The 19,659-nt window shown below is 60.8% G+C and overlaps 2 protein-coding genes across 10 annotated transcripts; both read right to left on the reverse strand.

Annotated features, from left to right (window-relative positions):
- Positions 1–734: 734 nt before the first annotated feature.
- On the reverse strand, positions 735–7,393 carry LOC147059829 (transmembrane protein 151A-like). Of its 2 annotated transcripts, none has more exons than XM_085906338.1 (6): positions 7,310–7,393; positions 4,597–4,944; positions 4,019–4,153; positions 3,754–3,893; positions 3,618–3,657; positions 735–3,431 (listed from the first exon to the last, which is right to left on the reverse strand). In XM_085906338.1, the coding sequence occupies exons 1-6, from the start codon at positions 7,373–7,375 to the stop codon at positions 2,310–2,312; spliced, it is 1,851 nt and encodes a 616-aa protein (XP_085762464.1). In that variant the 5' UTR covers positions 7,376–7,393; the 3' UTR covers positions 735–2,309. The 2 variants fall into 2 exon arrangements, with proteins under 2 accessions (XP_085762464.1, XP_085762465.1); XM_085906339.1 differs by lacking the exon at positions 7,310–7,393 and adding an exon at positions 6,451–6,640.
- Positions 7,394–8,014: 621 nt separating this feature from the next.
- spag17 (sperm associated antigen 17) lies at positions 8,015–19,454 on the reverse strand. Of its 8 annotated transcripts, none has more exons than XM_085935077.1 (48): positions 19,226–19,453; positions 18,629–18,769; positions 18,473–18,532; positions 18,270–18,398; positions 18,005–18,140; positions 17,465–17,638; positions 17,162–17,346; positions 16,929–17,081; positions 16,774–16,828; positions 16,585–16,703; positions 16,260–16,436; positions 16,088–16,192; positions 15,860–16,010; positions 15,591–15,797; positions 15,476–15,513; positions 15,268–15,384; positions 14,747–14,901; positions 14,567–14,679; positions 14,442–14,500; positions 14,138–14,380; positions 13,953–14,067; positions 13,779–13,868; positions 13,573–13,671; positions 13,377–13,504; positions 13,209–13,314; positions 12,986–13,119; positions 12,785–12,869; positions 12,553–12,710; positions 12,231–12,494; positions 11,942–12,097; positions 11,679–11,785; positions 11,451–11,581; positions 11,253–11,386; positions 10,997–11,167; positions 10,829–10,936; positions 10,681–10,747; positions 10,511–10,610; positions 10,378–10,428; positions 10,202–10,295; positions 10,024–10,132; positions 9,817–9,943; positions 9,685–9,746; positions 9,487–9,626; positions 9,050–9,228; positions 8,923–8,983; positions 8,706–8,853; positions 8,472–8,627; positions 8,016–8,399 (listed from the first exon to the last, which is right to left on the reverse strand). In XM_085935077.1, exons 1-48 carry the CDS (start codon positions 19,349–19,351, stop codon positions 8,371–8,373), a joined length of 5,952 nt encoding a protein of 1,983 aa, XP_085791203.1. In that variant the 5' UTR covers positions 19,352–19,453; the 3' UTR covers positions 8,016–8,370. The 8 variants fall into 8 exon arrangements, with proteins under 8 accessions (XP_085791194.1, XP_085791203.1, XP_085791176.1 ...); XM_085935050.1 differs by having other exon boundaries at positions 16,929–17,084; XM_085935032.1 differs by having other exon boundaries at positions 8,706–8,983; positions 13,209–13,311; positions 16,929–17,084; positions 19,226–19,454.
- Positions 19,455–19,659: the final 205 nt, after the last annotated feature.

The raw sequence follows: 19,659 nt of genomic DNA on the forward strand, positions 1-19,659 counted from the left end.
GGGCCCTGGCGCCAGCCGCGTTTCTCTGTTCACGTGCGGTGCCTTGCGTTCTGAACGATTCAGTTTGCGGCGCAACCAAACCGCACAGGTGTCAAAGTCGAGGCTCGAGGGCAACCAATTGTTTTGGTGTCCCACTAAAGCAAATCGAGTGTGTCTCGCTAGGTGGATTGGTTCTTTTCATTTTGCAATTTTGCAATTCAGCAAGCAGCGCTTTGGCAAATAGTCAGGCGTCAAGCTGTATATTGCCACTGCCTGTTGAAGTTTGCATCGAAAACAACCACATAGGCCGCTAGCTGAATGCTAATGCTGCGCTCGTTCAAGATTCCGACGGGATGGAAACTCCACGCCGGAAGGCCAGAAATGTGAGGTAGCGTCGTAGCAGTCGCCTCGCTAATGTGGTCGCCCCCCCTCGTGGCGACGACAAAGATGGATAACGACGGAAAGCCATTTGTGCCTCCCCGAAATGGCACTTTGAACGATTCTTTTGATTCCCACACCCTAACGCGGCTTACTGTCCAAATAAATTGCCTTACGTGAGTCTGTTAGCTTAATGCAAACGAACAGCAAAAGGGCATAACAAGGGCATCATGAAGCAAATATTACTGCGACTAACTGAGGAGTTGCAACCGTCTCCGTGCGTGTGCGTGTGTGTGTGTGTGTGTGTGTGTTACTGCTCCCTGGCGGCCACGCTGCACAGCAGAAACATTGTGGACTGATGCCTCTTGCTTCTTTAATAACGTAGTTCAGGTGTTTTCAGCCGCTTTAATCCAAGGGATCACCAAGAAGCAACTCGGGGACCACTGCCTTGGCAGAATATTATTTTATTTTGCACCAAAGGAGGATAGACCTATACAGGCTATTTATTTGCATCGGTATGTCTATTTTGGGAATCTCAGCTAGCTTTGGATGGGTAAATGATTGACAAAATTAGCTGGAATATAAATCTCGTCGAAATAAATCCATTTTATTTGGAAAAAGGGTAGAATTAATTTCCATTTTGAGGACCACGTGTAATACCATCACGGACCGCTAGAGGGCCGCGGACCACCGTTGACGATCCCTGACGTAGCGCAGCCGATGAAAAGACACGACGATCTTGGGGTTGTTTTATTTTTGGGAGGCCGGAGCAGATTCAAGACAGCGGCGAGGCGAGGCGAGGCGGGGCGGGGCTGGACGAGCGGGACAAAGCGCATGCTCGAGCGTGAATTTCAAGGACAATAACTCAAATAGCTTTCCATCGTGTCAGATTTGTTTTGTACCTTGTTTGAGTCAGAGTGGGTGGCCCGCCCGCCCGGCCCCATGGCCCGCCCGCCCGGCCCCATGGCCTGCCCGCCGCCCTCCCAAAGTGCTTCTTCGATATTTTGCTGCCAGCTCGACACGGCGCTAGACGCCACGCGAAGGCGACGCGGGAGGAAGACATGTCCATGCTGTCGGAGAGCGCCTGGAAGTCCCGTCGACACGCTGGCTAAACGGAAATGCGGCGGCGCACGCGCTGACTATTTCAGTTTGGTGGCCAAGTGCTTACAGCGTATACACACACCATAGACTCTATGGCATAGATGGAGAGAGAGAGAGAGAGAGAGAGAGAGAGAGAGAGAGAGAGAGAAAGAGAGAAAGAGAGAGAGAGAGAGAGCAGCAACAATAATGAAACAAATCCGTACATAGATGAATAGATAGGTAGATAAAATACTCGCCAGTTTGACTTTTCTGTCCGATTTCATCTCATCGTGGCTGATTTGAGTCCATCTTCATTCACGTGTGCTCGCCGTACCTGCGGAGGGAGGGAGGGGCCTCGCTCGTAGCAGCTGATGTGCTCCTAGCGGCTGATGTGCTCCTAGCAGCTGATGTGCTCGTAGCAGCTGATGTGCTCGCACTAGAGTGCTGTGGAAGACGCTTGGGTGTTCCACAAAGGCGTGCTTGCCTGCCTGCCTGCCTGCGCTGCTGTGCGGAAGATCCGGACTCCAGGCCAGCCAGCCAGATGAGGCAATATCGTTGCGGCTCCCCTCTCCTGCTCCTGCTCCTTCTCCTGCTCTTGCATAGATTGATCCAGAAGCCAGCTTCTGTCCGTCTTCACTCGCTGCACTGGCAAAGTTTTGGGGAGGGGCAACTGATTTTGTGCTCAAGTGAAACCATGCCTAAGATCAAGAGCGCCGCTCTGTCCGTCCGATAGAGAAGCCCTTTTCCTGTGGCATCTACGAGAGGGTCTGTGTGTGTGTGTGTGTGTGTGTGTGGGGGGGGGGGGGTGTCAACGAATGGCAAGTCCAGAGCGGTGACTTTGGGCAGATTGTGGGCCAGCCCGCGTTGCGTGTTCAGAGGCGCTCCCCGGCGTGGCAGCTTTCATCGCCGTGGACAATGAGCACAGGGAAGAAGAAGGCATCCTGGTAAGAAGGCGGGCGATCCCTCCGGAGCGGGCCTCCTCCGTCTCGCATAGCCCTCTGGCTGCGGCCGTCCTCACCCCTCCCCTCGTCCGCCTCCCGCTCGTCGTCCCGGTCATCGGCTTCCGCCTGCAGCACACCTCGGCTCTCCTCGTCGTCCTGCCGAGATCCCAAGCCTGGGAAAGAGCCGCCGCCCTCCCGACTCCCCGCCTGGCCTCCTCCTCCCATGCTGCGGGAGGAATGAAGGAGGCTGCTCCGCCTCCCTCCTCCGAGCCTGCCCAGGGAGAACCCGCTTCGACTGAGCACCAGCCGGCCCGGCGGTCCGCCGTGCCCGGCCGCCCTCAAGGCGGCCACGGTGGCATTGAGCAGGGCGGCGGTTCCCGTGGGCGCCCTCAATCGGGAGGGCAGACTGCAGCTGGACGCGGTCCGCCGACATCGGGGGCAGCTCTGCAGGAGGTAGGTGGAGTTGAAGAGCACCGGCAGCGCCAGGGGAGGTGGGTTCCCCTCCGGGTTGGGGGTGGTGCCCGGGGGTCCGGACACGGGCGTGAAGGCGGCGGAGTTGTCGGTCCCGCCGCTGCCTCCGCTGCCTCCGCTGCCTCCGCTGCCTCCGCTGTCCGGGTCCATGAGGATGGCCTCAGAGTAGCTGGGAACCATCTGTTGGTTACAGCGGATGTGCCACTCCAGTTCTGTCATGTCTACCGTGTTGACCCGGGAGATGGCTCTGTAGCTGGACCCATTCAGAGCCGCGACGCAGGGGATGCCCGCCCCTGCGTTCTCCGTCTCCCCTTGGCCGCCGGGATCCTCGTCCTCCCCAAACAGCTTCTCCACGTGGTAGTGCACGTAGGCCGTGCGGTACTCAGACAGCACGCGCAGCGGCCACGAGAGCAGGAAAGCCGAGGCCAGCCAGAAGACCCAGTACTTGGAAAACCAGGGCTGGTGCGAGGGGTCCGGGAAGGCCAGGATGTGCTCGCGGAAATCCACGTTCTTCAGGTGCATGCCCTCCCTGGCCTCCATGTAGTCGTCCAGGCCCTCGTTCTCGCCGAAGAAGCGTGCTCGCTTGGGGCGGGAAGGACAAGTGAGTTGACGCCACGCGCTTGCCAATCAATTCAAGGCTTTACGTCCACGTTTCCATATGACCCCCTCAAAAAATTGTGCGTGTCAAATGGCTCCGTGGCTTAAGTCCAGTCCATCTCTCGTACTTGACTTTAAGCCAGTTCGCCTTTGCTTTGGTCTGTCAATTACCTGGGTGAGATAGGCAGCCTCAGAACGTGCGCTGGAGAAGCTGAGGAAGGAAGGGGAAAGGCAGGCGGTCGGTCGCTCGCTCGCTCATCTTTGGCCACAAACTGAAAGCAAGCCACGGAGAAGAAAGCTCACCTACCTGAAGCACTTGGTGAAGCGGAGGCGAACCGCCGAGTGCAACTGCAGCTCCAGCAGCTCCTTGGACACGTCTTTGACGCCGTAGCGGGCGTAGTCAAACTCGGAGCTGGAGGCGTGAGTGTTGACGCGCTCGTGGTAGACCTGGAAAGAGCACAATTGTACCTTTCCAAGCAAATGCGACGACGACAACTCAAGTGGACTCGTACTACCAACGCAGCGGGACGGAGGCATTTTTCCACACCACCCGAGGGAGCCGTGTCTCTCACCTGCGTGGTGGTGTACGCGTCTCCGTTGCGGTATCTTGTCACCTGCCTGGTCCTCCTCACGTAATGGTAGCTGATGGCCTTCCACCAAATGCAGGGCGTGGCCTGCTGGAGCCGCTGCACGCGCTCGTACACGTCCTGCAAATGTTTGGCGTCAATGAAGAAAAGTAGCGCATAGCTTTTACTCCGACAGAGTAGCTCCAAGCCTTTGAGCATGGCTGACTGGAGCCGTCCTCGTGGACAGAAAGAATCCCTCAATGGCCAGCCGGCGGAAAAAAGTCTTGGCCAGCAGATGGCAGCATTGCGCGAGATCGCTGCCAAGCAAATGAGTGGGGAAACGGCGGAGTTTTGGAAATGTCACCACGCCAGATGATTTGAGTTAGGACGTAGAAGCCATGGAGACACGCACGCACGCACGCACGCACGCACGCACGCACGCACGCACGCACGCACGCACGCACGCACGCACGCACGCACACGGGTATGCGCTCACACACACACACACACACACACACACACACACACACACACACACAGGTCTACGCTCACGCCTGCTCAGCAAATTCCTGCAAGCAACAAACCTGAAATTCAGCGTGCGCCAACACGGCTGTCTTGGAGAAGCAGTGCCAACACTCCACCAGGTAGACCACGTAGAGCATGGCCAGGAAGGCCAGCGGGATGTAGAGGTAGCCGCCGGAGCACGGGCTCTCCAGGCGCCGCACGTCACTGTAGTAGGCGGTCGAGGTGGTGGAGTTGCTGGCGCCGGCGGCAGCCACGCGCACCGGCGACGAGCTGAGCACTGGCACCCGGCACAGGGCGCACCAGATCAGCGTGGCGAAGCAGCCGTACATCAGGAGGCTCAGGAGCAGGCACTTCCAGTGCGACTCCCGGCACAGGGACGCCGCCGCCGACCGCCGGATCGGACGTTGCTGAGGAGACGCGTGCAGAGACGCGTAAGGGAACGGCGGCGGGCGCCGAGCTCAACGCAAGCGGGACCGTGCGCTCTTCCGCTAGCGAACGTTGGAGATCGAAGAAGCGCCTGACGATAATAATCTTTGATTTCCCACGTTAGAATATGGCATTTTCTCATTTCTAGTTCCCGATGCTGTCAGCCGACGTACGAGGCGAGGCGAGGCCAGCGTCAGCACCGTGCCGGCCCATCCCCAGCGACGACCTTCCTGCCGCTAAAAGGGGTCGGTCTGAGTGTGGAAGCTTGGCTGGCGACCAAAACAGAGACATCGCCACGCGGAACGTAATTACAAGCACGCACGCACGAGCGAGCGGGCGGGCGGGCGGGCGGGCGTTCTTGCTTGGCTGGCTAAGTGAACGAGGCCTCACTTGCACTGTGGGGATGTCATATTACAGCCAGCCCCCCCCCCCCCCCCCCTTCTGCAGCCTCTGGTTCTAGTTCTGATTGGCCCGTCCGAGCCCGGCACGCGTGTGAATAATTTAGTCACCTAGGATGCTTGGAGACGACGCGGCTCTTTGGACACTGCACGGCGAGCTTGGAGGTCAAATCTACGGCCTATTTCAAATCCGTCCGTCAGATGCCGTCGGCCCGACCTGTCTCTCGGATCTGCACGGCCTCTACCTTTGCTTAGGCAACCATGGCAGTTTTGGCTGCTACCGCCTCGCTCCCTCCCTCCCTCCCCCAACGCCGGCAAAACAAATAGCTTGAGCGACGTATATTGTAGCCCGCTCTCCCCATTTTCAAACAAACATTTCTTTCTCAGCCAGCCCATTTAACAGTAGGAGCAACTGAAATTTGTCGTCAATAAGGTCAGCTTCGTGACACAACAAATTCCAAATCTGTGATGTGGCCGTGTTTCCTGGTATTCAACCACAGTCCGCGCGTTTGTTAGCGGCCTCCCCGTTCCGTTGCTGAGCTGAGGTGTGACTGGAGCGGCTGTAATGAGCAAATCTTGCCATGTGGGGAGACCGAGAAGTGACTGAGGATCTGGAAATGTATTGTGTGTGTGTGTATATACAATGGATATATTATTATTATATACATATTATGTGTATGTACAAATGTTTGTATGTATGAATCTAGTCAACGATGGTCAGTCGAGACACAAAGTGTCATAAAACGAATGAAGGACTCGCCTGCACTTTAGCAGTCAACTATTGACTAAAGGTAAATGGGATAAGTGCTTGGGAGGGGAGGATGAGAGAGGATGAGAGAGGATGAGAGAGGATGAGAGCCAGCCCATCTCATCCATCCGGAACGCTGGAAAGGCAAAACAGGAAGGAAGCACACTCGATCACATGCATCGCCTATGCAAGCAAGGAATGTTGCAACGGGCCATTCGACAACGAAATGTTTACCGCTTACATTTCAGCACTTTGCCAAATGGCCGGCCGGCCGGCCGGCCACTGCCACTTGAGGTTTACTGTCAATTTCACCCTAAAACGAGCAAAGCAAACGGCCTTACCTTGGCACTGGCTAGCTAAATGCACAAATGAATGGCAAATGCCGTTGACATTCGCCACCTTGATCTATTTTCTTCCGGACTCGCGTTCGAGTCACTTGGTAGTAACTCGTCTTTTTCTTCACTTACGACTATCTGACACCGTAGTGCCTCCTGGTGGTCAAGGCTAGCACACCCACCGCTGTGCTGCGAAACGGATGATGTAGCCGTCAGTCAGTCGGTCAAACTTTGGCCTCTTTATTTGATTGCAAAGATGGGAGTAAGAATCGACAGCCGATCACGACTGCTGATTGGGGGCAGAAAATGCGTCCAGCTGCTGGCAATTTCAGCTTTCTCCGATTTTTGGAGTCCTCCGCGATGAGCCTTGTTTTCATCCAATGGAAACATCTGAATTGACTTTGGAAAATCATGATGGGCATTTTGAGCAAACCAGGAAGTGAATCCTAATTGATTGGCTTGTGCATTTTCTGTTCTGCCAATTTGAAATGCTGTACTGCGTTTGAGTAAAGAGGTGGCAATTCAAACGTTTTGAGCACATCATAAGCAAGCAAGCAAGCAAGCAAGCACGCAAGCACGCAAGCAAGCAAGCATCTATGATTCAAATAAGCATTGGCTGCAACTGCAGAGGGCAATGCGTTTCGTTTCGACAAAAGTCGGGAGCTTGAGCAATATGTACGGCTAATACAATCAAGTTGAGCGTACTCCAAAGATGTCATCTTCGCTGTGCGTTGCCCGCCGGCCGATGGAAAACAAGCGCCCGCCTGGTGTTGTCTGTGCAAGATCGAGTGTCCTTGACCCGCTTCGCCCTTCCTTCCCTTCAATGACACGGCGTCCGCATGCACCGCAACTTGTCCTTCCTTACCTGCTCTCGTCCCGACCCTTCCTCCAAAATGGGCTCTCGTGCGGCGGCCCTCTCCTCCGTCCGCATCTTCCCTCCTGCCGCTCCTCGCCTGTGCCCGTGGCCCCCCACCCCAGCCCCAAGTCAACCCCCTCCCTCCCTCCCTCCTCTCCGCTCCGCTCCTCCGCCCCGCTCCCCTCCGCTCCCCTGCCCTCCCCTCCTACAAGCGAGCACAGGCGGCGGCGGCGGCGGTGGCGGCGGCAGCAGCCGTGTCCGAAGGCAGCTGGCACCTCCTCCCGGGTGGAGCAGCGGGCTCGGTCACGTCGGTCACCCCATCCGCCGCAAGCTGGTGTCCGCTTTCACGATGACGGGGCCTGCGGCAAACGGGCATCGTCGAGTCTGCCTCTTGGAGCTCAGCGATGCTCGGCCGGCTCCGTCATTCGGCGTGAAGAACAAGAAGAAAAAAAAAAACAACCCCCCCAAAAAGAGTCACGCGGCATTGGCGCCCTTCTGCGGCGACGCTGGGCCAAAAGCAGGGGACGCAAACATGACAGACCGCATGCGGGCGGCGCACAAGCGGCGACGCCGAAGATGACAGACAGCGGCGCTTTTGCACCTTTCTCTGACGTCATCGGCGTGCCAAACACGGAGGCGCGTGACATCCCGGAGCGAGCGTGCACGCGGAGCGGAGCGGAACGGAAGGGAAGAGAAGAGAAGAGAAGAGAGGCTCGCTCAGTAGTTCTATCGATGTACGTCCGACAAATCTCTTGTCCTTGTGGAAATACGATTTATTTGTCGTAAAGAATAAAAACGGTCAAAACATTTTTTGGGAAACCAAATCACACCATGAATCATATCAGGTAGCGCCGATGATGAAAACGAGTGACTCGTTAGTTCATTACAAAACGAACTCAATTACTCTGTTGTTGACTTCAACCAAAAGATTTGTCATTTGGAGGTTCGAAAAGAACAATCGTCGACGTGACCATATCATCGGGCCAAGAATGGAATGGAAGCAACGACCACTGCTATATATTGTGCGTGGGTGGGTGACGTTCAACTTGCTGGCTGCATTGGCCTGCTCTTCACAGACTAGCTGTGCGTTTATGGTGCCCTGTACAAAGAAGAAGAAGAAGAAGAAGAAGAAAAAAACAACAACATTTTGCTCAACCGTCGGCGTGCGTACCTGAGAAGGCGGGCTCCAGAGAGCCGCGTTGCGGCGGGTTCCGGCCGAGGCGCTGGCACGCCGGGAGGCTGCGGGCCTGTCTGGGCCTCCCGGCGCGGCTGTCGCAACCGGAGCGCTCTCTCAACCAAACGTCGTAGAAGGCCTCAGGAAGAACAGCTACGCCACGTGCGTCAAGGATCTCGCCGCAAGGCTGCCTCGGTCCAGACCACGGCCACGCGTGCCTTTGAAGGATATTGGCCGTGACGGGCAGGTAGAAGATGTCGGTCTCTGTGGGGATGATGATGTCCTGGGAGATGTGCTTGGTGGGATTCCCGTCCAGCTCGTGCGCCTCGCACATGGCGTACAGCTCGACGTCCAGTTCAACTTGCAAACCCGCCGGCACCTGGGCAAACAGACGGAGGAGCGGGGGGGGGGGGTTCGGCCCTTTGCGACGGCTGGCCTGTGCGCTTACGGGTCCCGGCTGGTACTTGACGCGGAGGCCCGTGGAGACGGGAGGTTGCTTGACGTGGAACCTGGAAGAGAAGCCGAGCGGCGGAGGTGACGCCCTTTGCGCGTCCTTTGCCGCCACTCGCGCTCACCTGCAGGTGTCGACGCCCACGTTCTTCATGACCACCGTGACCACGGAGGACGTGCCGTCCCTCAGCGGGCCAAAGTCGACTCTGGACGGCCGCAGCTCAAAGCCTCTGCTGATGACGTTGGGGTCGGCCAGCGAAATGGTGCGACACCTGCGCCGCACCGGCTCCTCCACGCGGCGGAACTGGCACAGAAAGAACAAAGCGCTCCCAGTCGACGTTAGCCACGTAAAATGCCGGCTGGCGTGAGGCAGTCGGGCGGGCGGGCGGGCGGCCGGGCAGCCAGGCAGGCAGCCACGCAGGCAGGCAGGCAGCCACGCAGGCAGGCAGCCACGCAGGCAGGCAGCCACGCAGGCAGGCAGGCAGGCAGGCAGGCAGGCAGGCAGGCAGGCAGCCACGCAGGCAGGCAGCCACGCAGGCAGGCGAGTCGCCACCGGCCTTACGTGATGATTGGGGACGCTGCAGGCTTTGCAGCTGACGATGGAAGGCGGCAGTCTGACGCCGCTCCGCCTGGGCTGCCCGCTCACATTCACCTGGACAGACCTGGGACGGCCGGAGGAGTCCGTCCGGCGGACGGCTGCTGCTGCAAAGTGGGCCGTGCACGTCAGCCGCGTTCAGCTGAAATAGGCGGGATTGCGCACCTGGTGCGGTGGCGGGTGCGGCGCCGAAGGTCCTCCTGCTCCTCGCTGCCACTGCCGCGTGACTGAACCAGAGGGCCGCCCGCGCCCGTTAACATCTGCTGACTATGTGGGCTAACTGCGCGACTGGCAAACCTGGCAGGATAAGAAGGCTCCAAGGGCTGCGAGGCCGGCTCCGAGGCCGGTTCCGAGGCCGGCTCCGAGGGCCACGTCGGCTCCAAGGGCCACGCCGGCTCCAAGGGCTGGGCCGCTCCGTCGTCGTCTACGCGGCAAAAGGCAAGACATAGACAAAGCGGTTTGGTGAGCCCGACTGGTTTCCCATTTGTCGGCCTGTACGCTTACGGTCCTCTTGGGCTAGGATGTCGCTCCGGAAGGCGTCGTCCATACCGTCCGACTCGGTGGGCGCGCTGAAATTTGGCCCCTGGGAGTCGGGACTTTGGCGCCGATGAGTCTGTAGAAGAAGAGCACGAGAGAGTCAAGGGGTGGTACGGGCAATCCGGGAAAGGAGCTTAAGGCTTTCCTGGCGCAAGGAGTTGTTTTCGGGGTGAAAGTAGGGCACGATGATCCTCTTCCTCAGCGCATGGACACGGCCCTTCACTTCAAGCAGCTCCTGTCTACGGGACGCACAGAGGGGCGGATGCGGTCTTGCCAGCTTTCTTCCGGGTGGGTCAAAGACCACGGCCCGAGCCTGCCCACCTGTACTGCTCCAGCGTGTCCCTCCACTTTGACTCCTCGAGCTGGGTGAGGCTGCGAGAAGACCAACGGGAGGGAGGGATGAGATGCTTGAGCCAGTCGGCGGGTCAAGCGAGGCGGCGGCGGCGGCCTTTACCCGGCGGCGGCGGCGGCGGCCGGCACGGCGGGATCCTCCGCGTGGCCCGACGGCTCGAGTGCGGCGTGCACCGCCCGGCCGTACAGAACGCCGATGTCCCCTGCGGACAGACGAGCGGCAAATGGGACAAAGGGTCGTGGGCTGGGGTGGTGACGAGCGACCGCCTTTACCCGGACTCCTCTGTGCGCCGGCGGCGCCTTCGGCTCGGTCTCGCTGCGCCGGCTCCTCTGCCAGGGACTTGAGAAGAACTCGGAGTCATTAGCACACTTTGCAGAGGAAGACGGCATCCCGAGCAGCGCTGGCTTCACGTCTAGGCACCTGACTGAGCAGAAGCCCGGCGTGGGCTCGTTCCACCTCGGCGCGAGGCTCCTTGAGCGTCACGTCGGCCGACCAGCGCGCCTTCTCCGTCAAAGTCTCGATGTATTCCTGCCGGGAGAAGCCGGCGTTCTTTTGTCTGCTCACGAGTGGCGTATCGTGGGTACTCGCCTTCAGCCGCGTGTCCACTGTGTCTCGGAGCCGTCGACCGAAGGCCCCGTGCTGCTGAACTTCCCTTATCTCCAGGACTTTGGGGCAGCTGAGGACGCCGCCGCCGCCGCCGAGCTTTTTCAGGCCGGGCCGGTGTCCCGCGGTGCTCCCGAACGGAGGACTGCGAGTCGTCTGCGACGGCGGCGGCGGGATGCCTTAAGTCAGAGGCTGCGTTCCCACGAGTAGGGCCGGCAGCTGAGGTGTCGCCTTCGCGTACCTCAACTGGGGCGCAATCACGCCCGCTGCGGTTCCGAAGGCTCTGATGTATGGCCTTGGGGTCCAGCTTGACGTGCAGCCACTTGGAGCGCACGTTTTCCGTGCCGGGTTTCAGGACGGTGATGCCAAACTCACCTGGAGGAGCGTAGACACCTTTCCGTAGCAAGGTCGCGCCTCGGCGGGACAGAGGCACGCTCACCTGGCGTGTCCGGCAGCGGGTCCTTCAGCACGGCCGCGGCGGGGTCCGAGCGGGCCCGCTTCAGCAGCTCCGACACGGCTCGGCTACTCAGGAGCTCCGAACCGGAACCGTCCTCGTGCACCAGGAACAGCCTGCGCTCAAAGACCAGCCAGGGGTCAAGCGCCGAGGCCTTGGCCGGTCGCTTGGGGCCGTGCGAAAGCTCCTCCGGACACCGTGTGCGCGCGTCACCTGGGAGAGTGGTCCCGGGGCTCCCCCATCCCATCTTTGTCGTCCTCTTGCAGCATCCTTGGCGCTGGGCCAACAGTGCGCACGCTCACCTGGCCGTCTTGCGACACCTGAAGAGAGAGCAATGTACAGTGGCGCCTTCATTTCTTCTCTTGAGGTTCAGGCAGGCGGGGGGCAGGCAGGGGGCTGGCTATGTCTAGAAAGTGGAGTCGTTCTTCACAGAACACGGCGGCCGAAGGACAGCATGTCGGACATCCGCAACTGGCCTGAAAGTGGTTTCCGTCCACGTCCGTGACGTCGCAGGCCACTCTATCGGTGTGACTCATGATGTAGGCGGGGCGGGCGTCCCGGAGCGCTCCGCTGGAGTAGACGCACTTGCCGTCGCTTTGGATGCGCAGGAGTCCGATGCTGGACGGGACCACCTTTTGACCCCAAACCTCTCTTTTAGGACTTCACGAGGACGGACAAACGGAGGGAGGGATGGAGGGAGGGAGGGAGGCAGCGCGCACCACCACGCGCACCACCACGCGCACCGCCAGCGCACCGCCAGCGCACCTGATAAGCCCCCTGGTTATCGCCGGTGACCACGGTGCCGTCCGCCAACCAGATTTCCGTCACGTGTCGTTCGGGGTACATCAAGACGGTGGCGCAGGCCTCGTTCTCCACCGCCACCACCTTTTCTCTCCCTCCCTCCTCATCGGCGCTTGCAGGCCTGTCCCGGTAGAAGGTGGTGATTCTGGTTCCGTCCGCGTGATCGACGCTCACCGATCCGTCCGGCCTCTGCACCGTCACCACCAGATCTTCGCGGCTCACCATCACCTGGAAGGAAGCCGAGGGGACGGAGCCAACGTCGCTCGGCCGGGTCGGGCCGGCTCACCTCGTGAGTGACCGGGTCGGAGGTCACGTAGCTCAGCAGAGCGCAGGCGGGACTCTGCTCGTGCGTGCTACCCACGGTGCAGATGCGAGTGCCGCAGGGCGCGGTGGTTGCCCAATACCCTCGAGGAGGAGACGCCGGCTGGTTCTCGGGGTTTTGCCCTGAAAGCACGCAAGCAGATAGAAGGTGTAGAAGACGCAGAGGCTTGATGGAGTTCAGCGCGGCTCTTTCTTGCCATCCGTCGTGTCTTCTTCCACCTCAGGTACCCACACCGGGCCGGAATCCAGGCTGGAGCTGACCGTCCCGTCCGCAAAGAGCACCTGGCGGCGCCAATGTCACCAAAAGCCGAGTGGCCGAGCAGAGGCACGGCAGGCACGGCGGGCACGGCGGGCACGGCGGGCACGGCGGGCACGGCGGACACGGCGGGCGGGCTCACCTGGCTGGAGCCGTCCCTCATGTATCGGATGACGGTTCCCTGGGCCGTAACGGTGCGGGACGCCTCCTTGGCCAGAGCGGGGCCGCGGCGACCCGTGGCGTGAAAACTCAGCCGCACCAGCACGCTCTCCTCCCCTGAGGACACGCCTAGGTGTCGTCATGCGCTACTACACCTACGTTGCGGAGGATGGCCCGCCCCGCCCCGCCCCGCCGCCGTCACCGACCGTCTTGCCGCACGAACTGCACAAGTAGGCCGCTGGGGATGGACAAGCTGAGGCTGGCCAGCGGCCTCGGGGGGGGGCACGTCTGCGACGGGCTGTCACGCGGCTGCTAAGAAGCGCACAATCACGTCGACGTCTCCGCGGGCGGGCGCGGGTTGCCGAGACCTGCACCTCGGCGTCGTCGGTCTTGGGCGGGTCCGCCGCCGGGTCCGCCGCCGCCGGCTCCGTCGTCTCTTTCTCCGGTTCCTTGAGGCTCCCGTCCGGGACTGCCAAGGAGCGGGCCTTTGTTTCTTGGCCATCTGAGGCGGTTCCCCAGAGGCATTTTAGAAATACGGGCCGACGACAGCCGGCACGCTCACAAACCCACCTTTGCCTTTGTCCTCAAAGGTGTAAGCCAGCCGGACGCCGCTGTCCAGCAGGGCCGAGAAGGAGCGCCTGGTGGTCGCGGCCGTCTTGGCGGGATGCTCTTATGGAGTACCAGCCAGCCAGCCAGCCAGCCAGCCAGCCAGCGGGAGAGAGAGAGAGAGGTCAGCGCGGCAGCGGCAAACGAGCAAAGCTCTCGAGGTTCTTCACCTTTGGCGCCGTTTCTCGTGAGCGCTCGGGCCACGTGCGTGTACAAGCGATGGCCGTCTTTGCTCACGGCCACTTTCAGCATGCTGGAACCTGCCGTCGTGGGGGACGCCGTCAAACGCGCCAGCGACTTTACCCTCCACGTAGCCGACGGTCTCCGCGGTGACGCGACTTTACCCTCCACGTAGCTGACGGTCTCCACGGTAACGTGCCCCCCGGCCGCAGGGAAGAGGTACTGGAGAGACCCTGACAGGTGGACCAGCATTCCGTCCATGTGGAAGCCGGCAAATCCCTAAAGGAGAGGCGGCGCAGAGGTCAAGACGGCCAGCGTTTGGCCTCTCCCGTCCGGTGGCGTCTCCTACGCTGCCGCTGGCCTCCTCTTTGTCGTCCGCTTTGCCGGGTGGCGCCGCCTCGGAGGCGGCGGCCGTGGAGCTGTTGATCGCGGCTTTGCTCTTGCCCGCCGCCGATTTGTCGCTCTTCTTGGTCTCGGTGGACTTGGCGTTCTCCGCCGCCGGCTGCTGCTTCTTGCCCGCGGCCGCCTTGGCCGGCTTCTTGCCTTTCTTGCCTTCCTCTTCCTTCAGCTTGTCCTCCTCCAGCTTGGCCGCCTGCCAAATGGCAATGACATTTCAGAGGCTGGGGCGTCTCCGATGCGTCGCCGCCGCAAACCTTGAGTGAGCTTCCGGTGACAAATTGCTCCCGGGATTCGTCGTCTTCCTCTGGCAAACCTGCAAAGTTCCAGAAGAATGAAGCCATCAGCCCACCCCAGCAAATGGCGAAGCTGGGCTGTATACTTTGTGAAGCTTGCGCCGCAGAAATTGTGCGGTCACACCCCGACAACTGTTTCTTCAGCTCCTCCTTCTCAATCCAGTCTGCAATGGTGTCTGCCACGTGCTCCAAATAAGTCCTTGAAAAAGCAGCGGGAGAGTCGGCGCGCGGCCGGCCAAACAATGGGTACCTGGGCCCGCTCTTACCGGAACTTGACGTCGGTGTGAATGGCCACGTCCCAGAACTCCTTGCACAAGCGATCGGGACTCATGGGATTGTGGCAGAAGACGTAGAGGAGGTTATTGTGACTTCCTCTGTGCGTGTCCAGACAGCGATACTGCTGGGCAGCTGAGTGGAGGACCTGCAAGCCACGTCAGTCGCCGGCCGGCCGGCATGGCGGCAAGCCACGTCAGTCGCCGGCCGGCATGGCGGCAAGCCACGTCAGTCGCCGGCCGGCCGGCATGGCGGCAAGCCACGTCAGTCGCCGGCCGGCATGGCGGCAAGCCACGTCAGTCGCCGGCCGGCCGGCATGGCGGCAAGCCACGTCAGTCGCCGGCCGGCATGGCGGCAAGCCACGTCAGTCGCCGGCCGGCATGGCGGCAAGCCACGTCAGTCGCCGGCCGGCATGGCGGCAAGCCACGTCAGTCGCCGGCCGGCATGGCGGCAAGCCACGTCAGTCGCCGGCGGCTGCCCCCCGCCCCCCAGACCAGAGGGAGAGAGAGCTCACCTGCGGGAAGACGCCCGCCTCGTGGCGTTCCACGTAGTCCCAGTCCCGGAGGCACCTCCGCCGGCAGTTCTGAATGTCGCGCAGGTCGAGCCGCTTGGCGCTTTCCCGCTCGTTGATCTGCCGCGTTGGGAGGGAGGGAGGGAGGGAGGGAGGCACAGCTGAAAAAGACGGAACAGAAGCAAGAAAGAAAGAAAGAAAGAAGAAACACCTCCGACGAGGGCGCGTCTTCCGGGAGAAACGTTGAGCCTGCGACAGACACAAGGGGAGGATGAGCACGTCTGCCGAGGCAAAAGGAAAAAGGGGCGGCGGCGGCGGGGGCAGACATTTCTTGCGCAGGTTGCTAAACGTGTGCTTTGCAAAGGACAGAGGGTCGTCCCAGGGGATGACGGGCTGCTCCTTGGCCCCATGCGCCATTCCCAAAGCTCGGCAGTCTTTTCCCAGGACGCCGTCCTCGTCCACCTGGCTCAGCTGCATGCTTTCCAGCACGCTGCGCTGAAAGAAGCGCTCCGCCTGGGGCCACGACACCTCATCTGCGGCGGGCGGCAAAGGCAAGAGCTCAGCTTGACCCCATAAAAGCCCATCCGACGCCCACCTCCGGTGCACTGGCGCCGAAGCTGCTGCTTGAGCACCCTCCAACGCGAGGCGTCGGAACGCCGCCGAGCCACAGAGTCGATGAGCTGCCACGCCGGCGAGCGCCTCATCACCGACGCCTCCTCCTGGGCCGGATCCAAACTCGGAGCGGCCTCGGTCGGGGAAGAGAGGGACAGACGGGGGCCGTTGCCTTTCCGCCGCCAAGCATCTGATGATGCGCTCAACTCACAGTTACGCCGATGAAGCGGCGCGCCCTTTCGTCGTGGTGGCGGACGATGACGGGCTGCCGGCACCTCCTGGGCGTCTCCTCGGCGCCAAACTCTTCCTTAAGCGTCTGCGACAGCCGGCGGCCAGTGACGAGGCGACAAAGAAAGGTGCTAGGCCTTCACGCACCTACCTACCTGCTTGTCCTCTTCTCGCTCCACCGCGCTCAACAAACTACACAGCAAGTCTCTCCTCTCGTCCTCCGCGCCGACCCGAGGCAGGACCTTGTGCAACATTCGGCCCAGCGCGTGACGGTCGAGAGCCGTCTGAGGCTGGCCGTCGTCGGGCGCCTGCTGCTCGCTCCACACGACCACCTGGAGGCAGGCAAAGGAGCAGGGATGATTGGAGGGACCCAAAGGCGCGCGGCGCGGCGCGGCACGGCACGGCACGGCGCGGCACGGCGCGGCCTGGCCGTGGCACGGCGCGCTGGCGGCACGCTGGCCGGCAACAAGACGAGCAAACCTGCTCCAGCATGCAGTGCAAAACGAGCGCCACCGAGCAGGCCTCAGCCGGGACCTGCTCCACCAGGCCCGCGTAGTGATTCATGTCCACGTCGGTGGTCAGGGATGAGGGCGGCTTTTCTGTTTGCCAAGAAGGCACGCCGGCTTAGCTTGCCTGCCTGCTACCAAAGCAACGGCGGAGCTTACTCACTCGGGGCTGGCGGCCGCCCCGACTTCTTGGAACGGGGGGACACAGAAGCTGCGGTCTGGCAGGAAACACCACAAAAGTCAGGCCCAGGGAACCAAGGTGGAACCAAGCGCCTTTTTACAAGCCAACACTCCCTCCCTTCCCTCGAGTCCGTCTACCTCGGCCGGCGGCGGGACGTCCTGGCCCCAAACCACCGAGGGCACACGGATGAAGTTGGCGCTGTCCAAGTAGCGCCGGTGCTGCCTGCGCCACTCCAGACAGTCGTAGATGAGATTGGACACGCCGTCAAACATTTGGCTCGCCGCCGCCATCTGCTAGCAGACGGACGTGAGCGTTGAGACACGGGCCGGCCAATTGGCAGACACATCCTATCGGGTAGGCTGCCACGCACCGCAGCCTCCGGATCCTGCGGGTCAAAGGGCATCAAGGAATCCGGGACAGCGTATTCCAGCTGAGCCACGTCGTGGAGTCTGGAGTTGGGTCCCCCGTTGTCCAAAACCTGTCTCAGGGCTCCCCAGAAGCGGTCCAGCACCTTGGCCTGTGCCTCCCTGGCCTCTCGGGCGGCAATTTCATTCGCTGCAAATGAAAGCCGTTGCGCTTTACCGTCGTCGTCGTCGTCGCCGCCGCGCTTGCGCTGGTCTCAGGCCGGGCCGGGCCGTCCCGAAGGGCAAAGGCGCGGGCTTTGGTAGCTCACCGTCGGCCGTTTCCTCATCCACCTGGTCGGGGGGCGCGGTGGCATCGGCGCCGCCGCTCAGCCTGATGACGTTGGCCACGTGCACGCCGGCGCCGTCCAGCGTCCCCACCAGCTGAGGCTGGTGGAAGCCCAGCAGCAGCACGTAGTGTTGGGGTCCGTCGCTCGGCTCGTCGCCTTTGCCGCCCGCCGCACAAACCAAATAGAACACGTGTCAGTGCTGAGCGAGCGAGCGACCGAGCGACCGAACGACCGAGCGAGCGAGCGAGCGTGCGTCGCTGTGCAACTTTTCCGCCATTCTCGATTATCGACCAAATCCATAAAGGTAGAGCTATGCCGGCATCTCGGTGCCAAGGAACTATGTTTTGCCGCTACGACCGGAGTCAAGGAGATTGGCAAGGATAAAAATGGCGCTTTGCAGTTGCATTTGGACAAGAGTAGCGCTTTTCTGTTGGCATCACGGTGCGGTGGAACTACGTGGGCAGTGTTTGGCGGGCAAAGAGCAAGGGTGGCATGTAAACAGTCATCGTGGCGGTGGCTTACCGACGTACTTGGGCGGCTCCACATCATCCCTGCGTTTGAGTTTTGTTTTGGGTTTGAGGGCCGGCTCGTCCTTTGGCTTTTTGTCTTTGCCTTTGGCTCCCGGTTTTTCTTTGGCGACGGGAGCAGCTGCTTTGGCCTTGAGACGGAAGCGCCCAACAAGGGCAAGCGGCGGGTTATCGGTCAGAAAGAGCACGCACGGACGGAGGGACGGACGGACGGACGGACGGAGGGGCAACCAGTTCACGGTTTCGTCCACGTCTCTCACTTGCTCGGCCTTTCGCCTCAGCTGGTCGCTCTCCTTGATCTGCAGCAGCATGAACTTGACCACTTGCGCCATGAGCTGGGCGGGGATCTCCTCTCGGGCCTCCAGCAGCTCCCTGGCGGGCTCCGTCACCTGCGGACATTGGCAAACGTCCGGAGAGGCGCGGGAGTCGGGCGTGGCGTGGCGTGGCGACGGCGGCGACAAACCTCGTAGAACTGAGGGAAAGCGTCTCGTTTCTTTGCTTTGGGGTTCCCGTACTCGCGAATCTGCTCAAGGACATCTCCACTTGCTCAAGTCGTTCAGCACACAAATCGGACAGACAGACAGACAGACAGACAGCCAGCCATGCACCGGCGAGCTACCTTCGCCTCGGTGTCCTCCCACGACAGCGAAGTGAAGAGCTTGCGTTGCGGTTGCCGCACGGCCAGAGCCAGCGTCCGGATCAGCTCCTCGTCGCGCGGACCTCGGCCCACCAGCACGCACACGCACGCTTGCCAGTGCTCCTGTCGCCGCCACAGCGAGCGAAGACGCGCGCGCGCGCGCGGTTACGCCGGAAGCCAGCGGCGGAAACGTCACGCGCTTGCACTTGCTCCATTCCGATTTGCAATTCCGGTTTTGCATTCCGATTCAATCCCACTTTGAACAAAAGGTGCATTTCTTTGTTTACGTCTACACGTTTACTCTGCGCGCGCATGAAAAGTTCTTCAACACACTTGAGCCAACTTCAAAGCAAGTCAACCCATGCAGATTGCATTTTTCAGCAGCCGGGCAATCACACAAATGGGCTTGCGCTTCTTTAAAGTAGCTTTTCTCCATTTTTCGTTTCTTTCTCAGGCTCACAACTTGCTTGCTTTGTTACGTGAACGCATTCCGATACACCCGAATGGCAAAAGCCCGGCCGCGGCTGGCTGGCTGGCTGGCGGGCGGGCGGGCCTTGTTGTTTGCCGTTTGATGCAAACCTCGTGAAAAAGTGCATTGGCGAGCCCGCTCTCCCAAGTCTGGACTTCCGAGCCCTGCGCGGCGGCGGCGGCGGCTGCGGCGGTCTTCTTGGCTGCGGCGCCTTTCTTGGCAGCCTTGGGAGCCATTCTTGCCTGCCGGGACTGGAAATTAAGTTAAAATTGCAACTCGACCTCGTGGGTGGCGTCTTCTTGGCGTCCGTGTTGCCAGGACAACCACACGGGAAGTCGCCTCGGGTAACACGCAAGCAGTTACGCAGGTTGGTGGCTAACTTTCATTCCCCGTCCACTAGATAGCAGCAGAGAATCATTGGTTGGGTTGAGGCGAGGCCAGGCAAGCCGCGGCAAGCCGCGGCAAGGCGTGCTTCTGCCATTGTGGATCAAGCTCAGCAAAGTGACTGACAACATTCAGGTAACGAGGACACGGGGTATGTATA

The sequence above is a fragment of the Syngnathus leptorhynchus genome, chromosome 2 (assembly GCF_054491065.1).
Source record: "Syngnathus leptorhynchus isolate UIUO chromosome 2, UIUO_Slep, whole genome shotgun sequence".
NCBI lineage: Eukaryota > Metazoa > Chordata > Actinopteri > Syngnathiformes > Syngnathidae > Syngnathus > Syngnathus leptorhynchus.